The sequence below is a fragment of the Ostrea edulis genome, chromosome 4, assembly GCF_947568905.1.
Source record: "Ostrea edulis chromosome 4, xbOstEdul1.1, whole genome shotgun sequence".
NCBI classification, from domain to species: domain Eukaryota; kingdom Metazoa; phylum Mollusca; class Bivalvia; order Ostreida; family Ostreidae; genus Ostrea; species Ostrea edulis.
In genome coordinates, this window is record NC_079167.1 from 84,037,073 (window position 1) to 84,053,531 (window position 16,459).

The following is a 16,459-nucleotide window of genomic DNA, read 5'->3' on the forward strand; positions in this document are numbered from 1 at the left end:
ATGACAACACCGTGCATACCAGTACCAAAAACTGGCATTAAAATATTAATGAGAGAGAGAGAGTCAGAGTCAAAAGGAAAGAGAGAGAGAGAGAGAGAGAGAGAGAGAGAGAGAGAGATTTCTAACAGTAATGAAAAAGTTTAACCCAAGAAATAGCTTATCAAATTTTTAATTGGGGCAAACAAGAAGAAAGAAAATCCATTTCCCTACTTCTAGAAATTAAACCCATTGCTAAGCATAAAATTTTATCCTGATCCCATACAATTTTGTCAGTCCTTGCGAGGGCATAACTGACACAGTGTTACCTTGATTTGCTGCTGGTGGTCCTCCACGACCTTGGTAGTTTGAAGGACAAGGCTCGCCTGCCCCACGACCTTTCCAACCTCTCTGATTTCTCCACATTAAATTTCACAATTTCCTCCAACACTGATTTATCATCATCCTTTTCACTAGCCTCCATTGTGACTCTTGGACGAATAAAAACATCATCATTTTCCGCCATCTATAAAGGACTTCCTTCCTGGCAACAGATGTTTTCACGGCTTTCTTACACAAACCACACACTCACAGGTTTACAGATCAAAATGGAGATTCAACCTGCTCCTTCCAGATACAGTCAGAATTTACCGTTTCATTGCTCCGGTGTATCCTTTAGATAAGGAATCTTTAACTTATTATAGAAACATTCAATTAAACAACAAGAGTGTGTTTACTGTCAAGATAAAGGAGAAACATGTGGAGGTGATTTAACAGCAGGCCAGGTAGCTAAGACAATGTAAACATGACCCTGAGGGGTCAAGCTCGAGAAAATGAGGGATTTTTTTTTCACTCTTCATCAACCACTTCATGAGAGTGGCAGAAGACATTTTTTTCTTTGCTCGATGATTTAATGGTTGAGGGATTCCGGCATCAAGATTAGAAATGATAAAATTTATGTTATATCCCCTACGGAGTTCTTTATTCCAATGACGCAAATATGAACAAAATCTAACTGCTTGTCGTTTTCTTTCAAAACTTTATGGTAACTGAAGAAAGAATTTGTGATTTAAAAAAATATGCAAACAAGTAAAATCTATAGCTTTCTCTGCAGGAAATGACAACTGATCCTAATAACAAGTCACTGTTAATCTTATTGGGATTTTACTAAGAACCACTGGATGGGTCAGCTGAAATTTACAGGCTTATAATCTCATCTTATCTTTATCAAAAGACAAGCTGCAGCCCTCTCCTTTATTAACTCTAACTAAAACATTGTTACACGAGGTAAACAAAGTTATATACAGAGAGAACAAGAATCACCCAGGACTGAATAGGTGTAATAAACTTAATTAGAAGACAGCAAGGAATTTTCTTGGTAAATCTACACAACGTTTAAAGTAAATTTTTAAAACATTTGTTGAAGATATAATTAAGCTCATCAAATTTGATAACATTTTGTCTATAACAATGTCTTATGTACAAAAACATTTCTTTTAAAGAAAATTGTTCATTCCATTACAGTGAAACTCATCTGACATTTTTACTACAACAGAGTGTAAAATTCTGAGTTTTTTCCCTGTATCATAATTATTCCATCTGCAGTTACATCACTTGACTGCATGACCGATTCACCTCTCTAAGTTGTAGTTATCAATTTAAAAGTGATTTTGTTCCCTAAACTAATGTGAGATTAAAATAATTCAAAACTCTAAGTAAATACAGCTATTGATAAAGTCCCCTGGAATCTGAGAAATCTGGCTTTGTTCTGCCCCGGTAATGCGTCAATGAATATGTATGACGCTGAACTGATGTATTAATCTATGCTCTCTGAGGATTCTGCATTCCAGTCATTGTTGAAGATTGTCAGAGTTTTCCCCCTTAGTACTCCAGCTTACTGACATTATGTATCAAGTTTACTGGGCAAGTTGACTTTTTTTTTTAAACCTCTGTGACAAGGTGTATCAGGAAACAAAGTCTGCCACTACAACAGCCATTAATTTTATCCAGTATGCCTGATGGAGATTTGTTAACAATCACTAAGAAATGTCTCTGCAGACAATTCTTTTTGATATTTCAATTACAATTCTAAAATTCCCCTTGACTTCATAGTGTATCTTAGGAAATCATTACACTTATATGCAACATATGTTAAATATGCATACATTTGATATGTTTTGTTTTAAAAAATAGAAAATTTTTGATATCTGAATGATGATGTTGGACAATAACATTAGTGCGACATCACAATGCCAACCTTACCAATAACACTGACATCACAATGTCTATCTCATCTATAATGCTCAAGAGAGTAATTTTGGCTATTACTTGGCTGTTACATCATGCTGACTAACAAGCACGAAAAGCTCTAAATCTGAAATTACAAAGATTCCTCTCAAACTGATACGACAGGTAAATATCATGTCAATAAAAGGAGACCTTCAAAAACAAGCAAGCATTACCCTTCAGGATGGGTATACCTGCAAGTGCGCATTGTACCCGATGCATTTTATAATGGTAATATTAAACACAAATGCAATCATGGACTCGTACAGATGAAATCCTCCCCCCTCTCCCTCTACTCCCCTATGTCGTTATGAAGGGATAAAGGATAAAACATTGCAAATATACTTTTTCTGCTGTCAGTATAAATTTAGTGCACTTCTATGATAATCATAACAGCTGTAATAATACTGTACAGGTACATAATCAAAAGTGTACACAGGTATATAATTAATAGTATACACAGGTATATAATTAATAGTGTACACAGGTATATAATTAATAGTGTACACAGGTATATAATTAATAGTATACACAGGTATATAATTAATAGTGTACACAGGTATATAATTAATAGTGTACACAGGTATATAATTAATAGTATACACAGGTATATAATTAATAGTATACACAGGTACATAATCAAAAGTGTACACAGGTATATAATTAATAGTATACACAGGTATATAATTAATAGTATACACAGGTACATAATCAAAAGTGTACACAGGTATATAATTAATAGTGTACACAGGTACATAATCAAAAGTGTACACAGGTATATAATTAATAGTATACACTGGTATATAATTAATAGTGTACGCAGGTATATAATTAATAGTATACACAGGTATATAATTAATAGTATACACAGGTATATAATTAATAGTGTATACAGGTATATAATTAATAGTATACACAGGTATATAATTAATAGTATACACAGGTATATAATTAATAGTGTCCGCAGGTATATAATTAATAGTATACACAGGTATATAATTAATAGTATACACAGGTACATAATCAAAAGTGTACACAGGTATATAATTAATAGTGTACACAGGTACATAATCAAAAGTGTACACAGGTATATAATTAATAGTATACACAGGTATATAATTAATAGTGTACACAGGTATATAATTAATAGTGTACGCAGGTATATAATTAATAGTGTACACAGGTACATAATTAACAATATACACAGGTACATAATGAAAATGGTACACAGGTGTATAATTAATAGTGTACATAAGCACATAATTAATAGTGATAATACTGCACAATGGCAGGTACTTAATCAAAAGTGTACCTAGGTATATAATTAACTGCACACAGGTACATAATTAACAATATACACAGGTACATAATTAAAAGTGAACACAGGTATATAATTAATAGTGTACACAGGCATATAATTAATTGCACACAGGTACATAATTAACAGTGTACACAGGTACATAATTAAAAGTGTACACAGGTATATAATTAATAGTGTACACAGGTACATAATTAACAATATACACATTTACATAATTAAAAGTGTACACAAGTATATAATTAATAGTGTACACAGGTATATAATTAACTGCACACAGGTACATAATTAACAATATACACATTTACATAATTAAAAGTGTACACAGGTATATAATTAACAGTGTACACAGGTACATAATTAACAGTGTACACAGGTACATAATTAATAGTGTACTCAGGTACATATAATTAATAGCGTACACAGGTACATAATTAACAGTGTACAGGTACATAATTAACAGTGTACACAGGTACATAATTAACAACATAATTAACAGTGTACACAGGTATATAATTAATAGTGTACACAGGTACATAATTAACAGTGTACACAGGTACATAATTAACAATATACACAGGTACATAATTAACAGTGTACACAGGTATATAATTAACAATGTACACAGGTACATAATTAACAGTGTACACAGGTACATAATTAATAGTGTACTCAGGTACATATAATTAATAGCGTACACAGGTACATAATTAACAGTGTACAGGTACATAATTAACAGTGTACACAGGTACATAATTAACAACATAATTAACAGTGTACACAGGTATATAATTAATAGTGTACACAGGTACATAATTAACAGTGTACACAGGTACATAATTAACAATATACACAGGTACATAATTAACATTGTACACAGGTACATAATTAACAGTGTACACAGGTACATAATTAACAGAGTACACAGGTACATAATTAACAGTGTACACAGGTACAAAATTAACAGTGTACACAGGTACATAATTAATAGTGTGTACAGGTACCTAATTAACAGAGTACACAGGCACATAATTAACAGTGTACATAGGTACATAATTAACAGAGTACACAGGTACATAATTAACAGTGTACACTAGCTGGTACATAAATGTACATTGGTTCATAATTAGCAGTGTACATTTTTTAACATGATTAGTGCAATTTTACCACAAAAAGTGCTAACATATTCATTACAATATCTCTGCACTCCAACTGCAGCCAAATATTTTTATGTTTAAAGCTATAAATTTATCCCATAATAACTTCATGTATCAAGGAAGATAAATCCTACAGTATTATACTGACAGAATGAGAACCAGCAAAGTCACCGTGCTGCATCACCCCATACAGACTGATAGAGTCCACAGCAAAGTCACCGTGCTGCATCACCCCATACAGACTGATAGAGTCCACAGCAAAGTCACGGTGCTGCATCACCCCATACAGACTGATAGAGTCCACAGCAAAGTCACCATGCTGCATCACCCCATACAGACTGATAGACTTCCACAGCAAAGTCACCGTGCTGCATCACCCCATACACACTGAGAGAGTCCACAGCAAAGTCACCATGCTGCATCACCCCATATAAACTGATAGAGTCCACAGCAAAGTCACCGTGCTGCATCACCCCATACAGACTGATAGAGTCCACAGCAAAGTCACCATGCTGCATCACCCCATACAAACTGATAGAGTCCACAGCAAAGTCACCATGCTGCATCACCCCATACAAACTGATAGAGTCCACAGCAAAGTCACCATGCTGCATCACCCCATACAAACTGATAGAGTGCACAAGTGGAGAGACTGATCTGGCCCATCTTTAAAACCCCGTCCTTCAATTATTCCCCTTTCTGTATGCATATGTTAGAGGAGTGAATTTCCAAAACACTGCTCAGGTTTTGGAGGGCCAAGCTAATTTCTCATAGGAACAACATCATCAGATTTCAGCAACTAATTACCTGCTTCATTTAGAAAATAAGCAATAGAAACCTGTCATGGACTAAGATGGGGAGGGTTACTTTTATTTGTACAAACTGACAACATGCACTTAAGGTCAGTATAAAACAAAAAGAATTACAACATACAACACAATAGGACGTACGTCACATCGCAATAATTAGATGAATTCAAGGGAAGAATTCAGGATGTGTGTTTTAGCAGATAATTATTATTTATCAAACTCCCAGAACAATTTTGTTTTGGTAATTCCATAGTCCTCAATAGTAAACATTTGTTTTCTCTTCATTAATATCCACATTTACACAGCCCAATTCATCATGTACCTCAATCTGACAGCTACAAAACAGATTCAGTGTATACATACACACAGGACCTCTTTCTGCTGTAACCATCCAGGTGGCAGTGCAAGGCTCTCTAATACAGCGTAGTAATGAATACACAAGTGCAAGGCTCTCTAATACAGCGTAGTAATGAATACACAAGTGCAAGGTTCTCTAATACAGCGTAGTAATGAACACACAAGTACCTGGGACTTCACAGCTGATTAATGCCAGGTATATAGCAGATGTTACAGAACTGCCACAATGATAAATTGATGGAGTTACCAGCCTGACGAGAGAGAGCAGACTTACCGCTTCTGATGCACGGGACAATAGCAGGCAAAGTGTTCGTTTTCGGGATGGTTTGAGCAGGGCCCTTTTTTACGTCGGTGGGGGATGAATCCCTTAAACTTCCGATATACTGAAGCTGCCATCATGTGATGTGGGAAATCTGAGATTTAAGGTCCTTTGTCACCATACAAATGATCACAAGCTGTCACAACACTGACCCAGCTCAAGAAAACACAAACATTCGTCCCGTAGCAGCAGTCGAGAATCAGAAAGGAAAATCCATCCTTGTATTGCATGAAGTCAAATTAACAAGACATAACTGTCAGCCCTGGTTGCTTAGTACATGTAAATACAGGTTAAGAACATATTCCTCCCACTCAAAAAGTCAGCGGTTCCTATAATAACCATCTCTCTCACCCCCCCCCCCCTTCCAAATAAACCTAACAACATGGACAGTCAGTATTCTGTATAAAAAAAAAAAAAAAAAAAAAAAAAAATACAAGCAAACAAAAAAAAACCCAGGGCTGTACAGGACAATTAAGGTGGCTCTCCACAGAAAACCCCCCAGGGCTGTACAGGACAATTAAGGTGGCTCTCCACAGAAAACCCCCCAGGGCTGTACAGGAATTAAGACCGCTCTCCACAGAAAAAACCCAGGGCTGTACAGGACAATGAAGGTGGCTCTCCACAGAAAAAAAATCCCACAGCTGTACAGGAATTAAGACCGCTCTCCACAGAAAACCCCCCAGGGCTGTACAGGAATTAAGACCACTCTCCACAGAAAAAACCCAGGGCTGTACAGGACAATTAAGGTGGCTCTCCACAGAAAAAAAATCCAGGGCTGTACAGGACAATTAAGGCGGCTCTCCACAGAAAACCCCCCAGGGCTGTACAGGACAATTAAGGTGGCTCTCCACAGAAAAAAAATCCAGGGCTGTACAGGACAATTAAGGCGGCTCTACACAGAAAACCCCCCAGGGCTGTACAGGACAATTAAGGTGGCTCTCCACAGAAAACCCCCCAGGGCTGTACAGGAATTAAGACCGCTCTCCACAGAAAAAACCCAGGGCTGTACAAGACAATGAAGGTGGCTCTCCACAGAAAAAAAATCCCACAGCTGTACAGGAATTAAGACCGCTCTCCACAGAAAACCCCCCAGGGCTGTACAGGAATTAAGACCGCTCTCCACAGAAAAAACCCAGGGCTGTACAGGAATTAAGACCGCTCTCCACAGAAAACCCCCCAGGGCTGTACAGGACAATTAAGGCGGCTCTCCACAGAAAACCCCCCAGGGCTGTACAGGACAATTAAGGCGGCTCTCCACAGAAAACCCCCCAGGGCTGTACAGGACAATTAAGGTGGCTCTCCACAGAAAAAAAATCCAGGGCTGTACAGGACAATTAAGGCAGCTCTCCACAGAAAAAACCCCCCAAAACCCAGGGCTGTACAGGAATGAAGACCGTTCTCCAGAGAAAAAACCCCCAGTGCTGTACAAGGCAATTAAGGCAGCTCTCCACAGAAAACCCCCACAGAGCTGTACAGGACAATTAAGGCGGCTCTCTACAGAGATGAGGTCTGCATTATCCACATCAATACTCAGGTAACTGGCCATTCTTCGTTTGTTTCGATCAAGTCACTAAAAACGGAAGGCCATTAATTAGAGGAATTTGTCTGGAAATTTGTCAATAGCAGCAAACTTGGTGAGAGATTATCTCTATCTCTTTTATTTTGTAGGATTACCCGGTTAAAATTGTAACCATTTCAATGAACTTAAAGGCGATTTGCAGACAGTAGTTATTTCACCACAAGCTGTCAATACGACAGATTAACTCAATTCATCATTTCCCTATAAACTTATGGACTCTGCCTGCTTTTGAAAGTATTGTATTATGATTTCAATGAAAACGTGATGAGGTGATTTCCATCTAAATGAAGCACGTCAATTCACTGAATTCAAATGAGACAGATCAGAGATGTTGATGTACGTATATCCTCCGCTAAACGTTTCTTCAGCAAGGTCCAATACGTGTGGTAATTAGGGGCTTTCGACTTTTAATTTTCATCTTTGATAGCAGCTACTTTAAAACGATTACATCAACTCAGCTGAGACAGCACTATTTTATTGATCAAATTATTAAGCATTCAAAGGTGTTAAAGAGTGGGGGCAATTAGTAATATTTTGACAAATCTAATATAAATTCTGTATCATCAAGCTGGCTGAGGTGTAATGGTTTAATATGAAATTCTGTATCATTAAGGTGGCTGAGGTGTTATGGTTTAATATGAAATTCTGTATCATTAAGGTGACTGAGGTGTTATGGTTCCCACCCATATGACAGGGAACTTGAGGTGTTTTTGCAATTCAATGTTTTCTCATCGGAGAGGAGTGGCACCGTACTTCAGCAGTGCTCCAATAGGTGTGAGCTTTACTCAGCATTGCATGATATTAGTCACTAGTCAGCCACAATAATCTGATACATGAAGAATCCCTGATACTTCACCTGAAGCTCTGAAACAAGAATCTAGAGATTCAGAGTGTACTATTTACACATTAGTGCACTATTATATATAATCACTTCCATATAATCAGAATACAAGTGTTTATATACTACAAATTCATGACTCGCATGAAATAGTACTTCAATAAGTCCATCAAATAGTCTATAAACAAAGTCAAAATTATGGAAGATTCTCACGAGTGGATACCTGGCATGCGGTATTCAACAGGGGCTGTATCCAAAGTATAAACTTAAAGAATTCTAAAACACAGATCACCACATCATGATTGATTTTTTATGTTTTCCGCCACACTCAACAATTTTTCAGTTATATGGTGGCGCCCAGTTTTTGTTGGTGGAGGAGAGAACCCAGATACAATGCACCTGGGAAGAGACCACCGACCTTCCGAAAGTAAACTGGGAAACTTTCTCACTTACCGGCGTGAGCAGGATTCGAACCCGCGCCGACAGAGGTGAGAGGTAGTGTGATTTTGAGCATGATGCTCTAACCACTCGGCCACGGAGGCCCCCCACCACATCATGAGAATGCAAGTAATCTGTATAAAATTGTCTATCACATAATCAATGAAATTGTCTATCAAATAGTCTGTGAAATTGTCTATCAAATAGTCTGTGATATTGTCCATCAAATAGTCTGTGAAATTGTTTATCAAATAGTCTGTGACATTGTCCATCAAATAATCTGTGAAAATGTCCATCAAAATCAATAATCTGTGAAATTGCCCAGCAAATAGTCTGTGAAATTGTCTATCAAATAGTCTGTGAAATTATCTATCAAATAGTCTGAAATTGTCCATCAAATAATCTGTAAAATTGTCCATCAAATAATCTGTGAAATTGCCCAGCAAATAGTCTGTGAAATAATGTCTATCAAATAGTTTGTGAAATTGCCATAAAATAGCCTGTGAAAATGTCCATCAAAATTAATAATCTGTGAAACTGTCCATCAAATAGTCTGTGAAATTGTCCATCAAATAATTGAAATTCCTATCAAAAAGTCTGTGAAATTGCCCATCAAATAGTTTGTTAAATTGTCTATCAAATAGTTTGTGAAATTGTTCAACAAAAAGTCTGTGAAATTGCCCATCAAATAGTTTGTTAAATTGTTCAACAAATAGTCAGTGAAATTGTCCATCAAATAGTCTGTGAAATTGTCTATCAAATAGTTTGTGAAATTGCCATAACATAGTCTGTGAAATTGTCCAGCAAATAGTTTGTGAAATTGTTCAACAAATAGTCTGTGAGCTACAAGTATGTTAAATTCTAAATCCACTGATTACCATGCTGATAAGTTACAGATTAAAACTTCAAGAGCTTGATATGGTGTGTCACACACAGTGATTTAGAATAAGAATCACTGTGATAAATTACTGATTAAAACCTCCAAGAGAGTGTTGGATACAGTGATTTAAAACAAGACAGTGAAAAGACACATCTCCTGTCACCTAGGGAGGAGGCCGTCTCAACCTACTTCAATGTCCTTGGTTATTTCTGAATGACCTTGGACCTACATGTTAACAACCTGTAAGCCCATTAAGTGTCATCGTTACTGCAGAATGCAGAGTCATCTCTAACAGACTCACATGAAATGGACACACAGCCATCCTCAGAAATAATCCACACTGACACAGGCCTACATAAAAATCATTTCAAAGGAAATTAATGCACCTCAAAGTAAATCAGAGCACCTCAAAGTAAACATTCCATTCAAAAATGGACCTCATAGGAGATGAACCTCAAATTAGACATTCCATGCACAAGCCCCTGTGTTCCATGCAAGAAATGGACCTCATTAGGAAATGGGCATCAAAGTAAACATTCTATGCAAGAAATGGACCTCAGAAAATGAACCTCATAGGACGAAATCTCAAGGAATAATAGGACCTAAAATAAAACAAATCTCAATAGAATGATCCCTTATGTCAGTCTCTGTGCTGAACCAGAAAATAAGGACTTCTCCCGGTTATAAGCTGTCAAGCTTAAATGAGGACTTCTCTGGGTTATAAGCTGTCAAGCTTAAATAAGGACTGTCAAGCTTAAATAAGGACTTTTCTGGGTTACAAGCTGTCAAGCTTAAATAAGGACTTCCCTGGGTTATAAGCTGTCAAGTTTAAATAAGGACTTCCCTGGGTTATAAGCTGTCGAGCTTAAATAAGGACTTCTCTGGGTTATAAGCTGTCAAGTTTAAATAGCTAGGACTTCTCTGGGTTACAAGCTGTCAAGCTTAAATAAGGACTTCTCTGGGTTATAAGCTGTCAAGTTTAAATAGCTAGGACTTCTCTGGGTTATAAGCTGTCAAGTTTAAATAAGGACTTCCCTGGGTTATAAGCTGTCAAGCTTAAATAAGGACTTCTCTGGGTGCAAGCTGTTAAGCTTAAATAAGGACTTCTCTGGGTTATAAGCTGTCAAGCTTAAATAAGGACTTCTCTGGGTTATAAGCTGTCAAGCTTTTATGAGTCATCTTAGTACTTAACATCTATTAAAATCAATGAAGATATTTTAAAGGAAACTGACTACACAAAATGAACCTCACACGCAACATATCATTATAACGAAGAAATTAATGGTTCCACAAAATGGACCTCACAAGCTAAAGAAGAAATGGTCATAGCAGTAAAAGATAACTTTACAATGCAGAGGATCGTTAGGTATATGAGTCTGCATTGTGCATCAATGTTTATATATAGTGTACATTGTTCTGTTGCTCAATTTAGAGAATATTCAATGCTTTATTGTTGGAATAGAATTTATTTCACGAGTAATTTTTTATTTATTTATTTTAAAATATTTTCATTAGTTCAAAGAACAAGTGAAAATTTTAAAAAAAACCCTCCAGATTCACAAGTAAAACAAATCTTATATCCAACAATAAAACAATGAATTTTATGTTTATCACATTTTCTTAAATTTTTCTTATCCCCATTTTAGCTGTCTCTTAATTGCACAGAAAATGTAGTGCCTAATTAAGAAAGATGTGAATTAGATATAAAAATCAATACATTAATTTAAACAATAAGATAACTTTGATTTAATTTTATTTTGCTTATGCAAATAAGAAACTTGAAAAATTTAATTATATACAGCAGTAGAAAATGAAATGTGATTCTCTATATTGCGGATAAATATTCCGGCAATATACTATAATTTCTATTGCTATTTTCAAACAGTGACGATATTACTTTTGTTATTTTCCCAATGTGAAAATAACAACTGTTGTTACCCTGATATCAACTTTAATTGTATGAATTACAGTATTTCACAGTGAAAATGAAATGAAATCTTTCACAGTCTGACAGAAAATAAATCAGATTCCCTTGTTTTTGTCTAATTTTCCATCTTTTCTGCAATCTTGCCCCCAAAAGTCAACTCAGTCAGGCCATACAGGGAATAAATCAATCAGAGCTTTTCGAGATCACAAATATATCCTGATAAAACAATATTGTGTACTTAATCGGGGCCCACTCCTGTAAACTCAGTCGACTTTCCAGTTTTCCTTTAGGAGTAATTATTTGATATAAGATTATCCCACAACAAACATTCACAGTATTGACTCAGATTAATGTTCATAAGAATGAATTTATTCCAATTCCTGTGCAAAAGGGCAATGAATGCACATCAGAATTTGAATATTTGCCAAACAAGAAAAGATTTAATTCATGAATTATCTTAATTATCAACTTAATTTTGTTAAATATTGAAAAAATTAGTGTATTCATTAAGTAAATAGTGACCAGTTTTGTTTTCATTTTCTGACACAGAGAAAATGTCAAGGCTCAAATTCTCTCATTTCATGCGAGTGTTGGGTTTGTTTGTTTTTTTTTTGTTTACTTGTGCTTTTTGAACTTTGGCTTATTTTCTACAAATTGCATCAGAAATGATTTGTTCACAGAGTTGAATGTTAATTGTCACCATTTTACATTTTTCTACTGGCAAACAAAATACTCCCACCCACTTATACCCATAGGTCAAAAGGATGGGCCAGAGAAGGGGTGGTACTTCAATGTTAGCTAGGGCTTTGATTCTGCCCAACTATAACAATATTTTAATCCTACAGCCTTCTTTCTGCCTAACTTTAACAATATTTTAATCCTACAACAGCCTTAAATTCTTTCTGCCTAACTATAACAATATTTTAATCCTACAGCCTTCTTTCTGCTTAACTATAACAATATTTTAATCCTACAGCCTTCTTTCTGCTTAACTATAACAATATTTTAATCCTGCAGCCTTAAATTCTTTCTGCCTAACTATATATATAACAATATTTTAATCCTACAGCCTTCTTTCTGCCTAACTTTGAGGTTTAAGACTTACATATAATATCAATTTCTTGATATGAAAGATTAAGTATTACTTACAGAAAAACTTAATTTTATTAAATTATGAGCTTTTTATATAACATAATTTTTTCTCACATTATTACCAGTGTGAGATCGATCGACTTTAACCATGTGAGACAGCCATGTGAGATTTTTCTGTCTCATACTGCTGCGACGTCATTTGATTGCGACGTCTTTTCTATGATTTATGTTACACAGTGAAGATTTACGTTACACGGTGAAGTAAATATATTTTGCATTGTTATCTTTAAATTTTAATGTATATAGCTTTCTGTTGGACAACCTTGGGTTTTTTTAATTCACACTTACAGTGTAATCCATTTTCGGGTATGCTCTTTCTGCCTATCTAATTAGTTTTTGCACCGAAGTTCAAATGAGGATTTTGATAATTTAGAATTTTCTCAAAGCTCCTAAATTTATATGCGCTAAACTGTAGGTAAAATGTGAGAAAAATAATCCTTCAATATTTACTCATGTGGGATAGGGAAATTCCACCTCTGGAACAAGATTCGCTGTCTAGGACTCAGCAAAGCCTCGTCCTAGACTGCGAATCTTGTCCCCTCGGTGGAATTTCCCTATCCCACACTTGTACTAATGAAGGATTCTATTAATCCATCATGCTGTGACACTTGATCTGAAGGTATCTAATAAATGGATGATGGGATTTTTGTAATCATGGTATCATTTTGAAGGATTCATCAAATTAAAAAAACCACCAGAGGAATTTTCAAAATTTTGATAACTGCTTGATTTATTTCACCCAGAATTTTACATTAGTTTTTCTATGGGAAAAACATTAAAATATTTTAAAAGAAAATATATTTTCATACAAATTTCTTGGTAAAAAGTTACATACACTTTCTCTTTATGAAAATATGAAATAAAAGTAATCATTTACTGCACATATTTTGAGTAAATTAAAATTATCTTATTTTTTATGAAGGGCACATAACTCTTTAAAAAAGTCTCAAGTGCACAAAGGTTACCAGTCATGTGAATTTTATGTACATCACTTTCATAATTATTTAACAATAAACACTTTAATATTTGTTTTAAATCAATCATACTTTCGATATACGCATTGAATATCTTAAAATAGGTGTATCACCTGAACATGAAATCTGCAGAAATTGATATTTCATCACAAAATATGTAGATTGTGAGTCAACACTGTCAGATAACAGCAAAATATACCAAGATTTATTAATCAAATATTCAAATGAATAAAAGCAGGATTCAAAAATCTGCTGTGGAGGAAACTCACAAGTTTTTCTAAACTTTAAATAATCCCACAGAGAATACTTGTAGCAGGACTCTCCAGGAATAGGAAAATGACTCCTGGGCCTTGATCATTACCCATTTATTTACTGTAACAATATTTGTTCTGTGTTCAAACATTTGCTGGACTCTGACAGGAGTCTAAATCAGTTAAGGGTTTTCATCAATAATCCGACTCCATTTATTGTGTTTGTCACAGAAAGAAGACACCCAAATTGTTGTTGACATATAGACAATGCAATTTCAAACCTTAGTCCACAGAGAAATCCACAGCTAAAGTACAACTACCTGATCAGTCCACAGAGAAATCCACAGCTAAAGTACAACTACCTGATCAGTCCACAGAGAAATCCACAGCTAAAGTACAACTACCTGATCAGTCCACAGAGAAATCCACAGCTACAGTACAAGTGAAATATTCCAATGTTGGTCTTATACATGCAGTATAAAACTGATCAATCCATCACTCTATCAAATACTGTATAGGTTGTTTGTTTTGGCGGGTGTATAATTTTGGCTATTTTGGAGATTCCCAAAGATTTACCAAAATAGAAATAAACAAATTCACAAAAAAATTTAATATATATCCACCCAAATTAATGATATACCTTGTAGACACAAATCCGCCAAATTGTGTCCTGCCAAAAAATCATCTAAATGAATGAATCATGAAACATAGTTGTCTCCCTTTACTTACATTCCCCTCTTCCTTAAATACTCGGCCCACGGTCCATGAAGCATTGTTTATAGAATCTTACTCTCTTAATATTTAAGGAAATCACTCTTTCACATATACAAAAGAAATTAAATCTCCAGATTTCCCTGAAAAAAGCACCAGTTTGTGAATGTTGTCATTTAGTGATACACAAGTTCTAATCAACGAAAACTAAGTTATATAAAATTCTTCCTCAATCAACATTTGGTTGTTTCTTCTGCTCCTGTGAGTGAAATCAACATGGTTGATCAGAGATTATCCAAGCACAATTCAAATCTAAACCTAGCAGATTAAATCTCTCGGAAGAAAAAAACCCAGTCTGACTTAACCTCATCCCACCAGAACACTGACCTTACAATCTCAGATTTGGCAGTAAAAAATAAATTCTCTCTCCAATAAAATTAATTCTCTAATCAAGTGTATTGAGAGAGCTAGCCCTAATGGAAAAGTACATTACACCTTACAGAGAACAAATTCCAAATCATTTCGGTGATCAGGGTTTAAATGATTTCTGATAAACTTATCAACCCCTTGAAAAAGACCTAGCTTGTCTGAGTTTGTGACTGAATGATGAGTAACCTAATGAGAAGATTTCTGTCCCTTATAAAGCTTGGCAGTTAGTTTAGCCTGGGAGGCAATACATCAAAAACCTGCAATGACAGTCCTCTAAGTGTTTATTATTAAACAGTTACAAATCATACTCTCATCATTTTCTATAAATTAGTAGACACATTGCAGCCCGTAAATTGTCAAAATTATTTTCATGTATTTGCATCATTGATATGAACAAGATAGCATATGTTTTAATATTCATCATGTCTGACGCATGTGGTCCCTACTTTCTGAAACCACGGAGCTTAGAAAACAGTGTAATTGTATTTATATTGACCATGCACTCCAAAGAGAAATTTTACAGGTCACTTTAAACTACGTCATACATAAGTATTTGTAAAACAAATCATTATTCTGAATTCTAAATTCCCTTTGTACAACATCGCAATTTTGTGTATTGCCTGCCTCTCACTGATCTCTTTCAAATGGCCAATATGTGTACCATTATTCAATTTCAAAAACGAAGGGGGGGGGGGGGGGGGGGAGTTGGGTTAAATTCTTATTTTCATTTTACAGTATATCACAGGTTCGTACATTTAATGTCACTGGATATCGTGCTCTAGGCAGACCAAAGCTGACATGGGATGAGTTAGTAAAACAAAACCTAGAGTCTACAGGATTGGATAAGATCAATCCACTGGATCGCCAAGTATGGAAAAACAAACTTCGACCTCAACAGGACAGCCAGGCCTCACCCTTGCAAAAGGATTAATTTGGTCTGGATAATCAAAATGGATGATGATAATGAGTATTACACCATGGGAATTTGCAATTTTTCAAGGAAATCAAAGAATGTTTAAGACTCAAGGTCAAACTTGGCCACTAATTGTCACACCTCA

General features: G+C 35.3%; 1 protein-coding gene across 9 annotated transcripts in view; it reads right to left on the minus strand.

The window, feature by feature from the left end:
• Window positions 1–16,459, minus strand: part of LOC125672244 (cAMP-specific 3',5'-cyclic phosphodiesterase 4B-like) — a 112,508-nt gene that overhangs the window by 49,293 nt on the left and 46,756 nt on the right. For 2 of the 9 annotated variants that reach the window (XR_007368901.2, XM_048908419.2), the window contains exon 1: window positions 306–2,577. The exons of 5 other annotated variants lie outside the window; for them this stretch is intronic. Coding sequence is in view for 2 of the 4 variants with exons in the window: in XM_048908419.2 (XP_048764376.2) it covers window positions 306–502 (197 nt within the window). In the remaining 2 variants the exon portion in view is untranslated. Of the gene's footprint in view, window positions 1–305; window positions 2,578–5,909; window positions 5,947–6,177; window positions 13,184–16,459 lie in introns of those variants that run through there. 2 more of the 9 variants (XM_048908420.2, XM_056164009.1) reach the window with 2 other exon arrangements.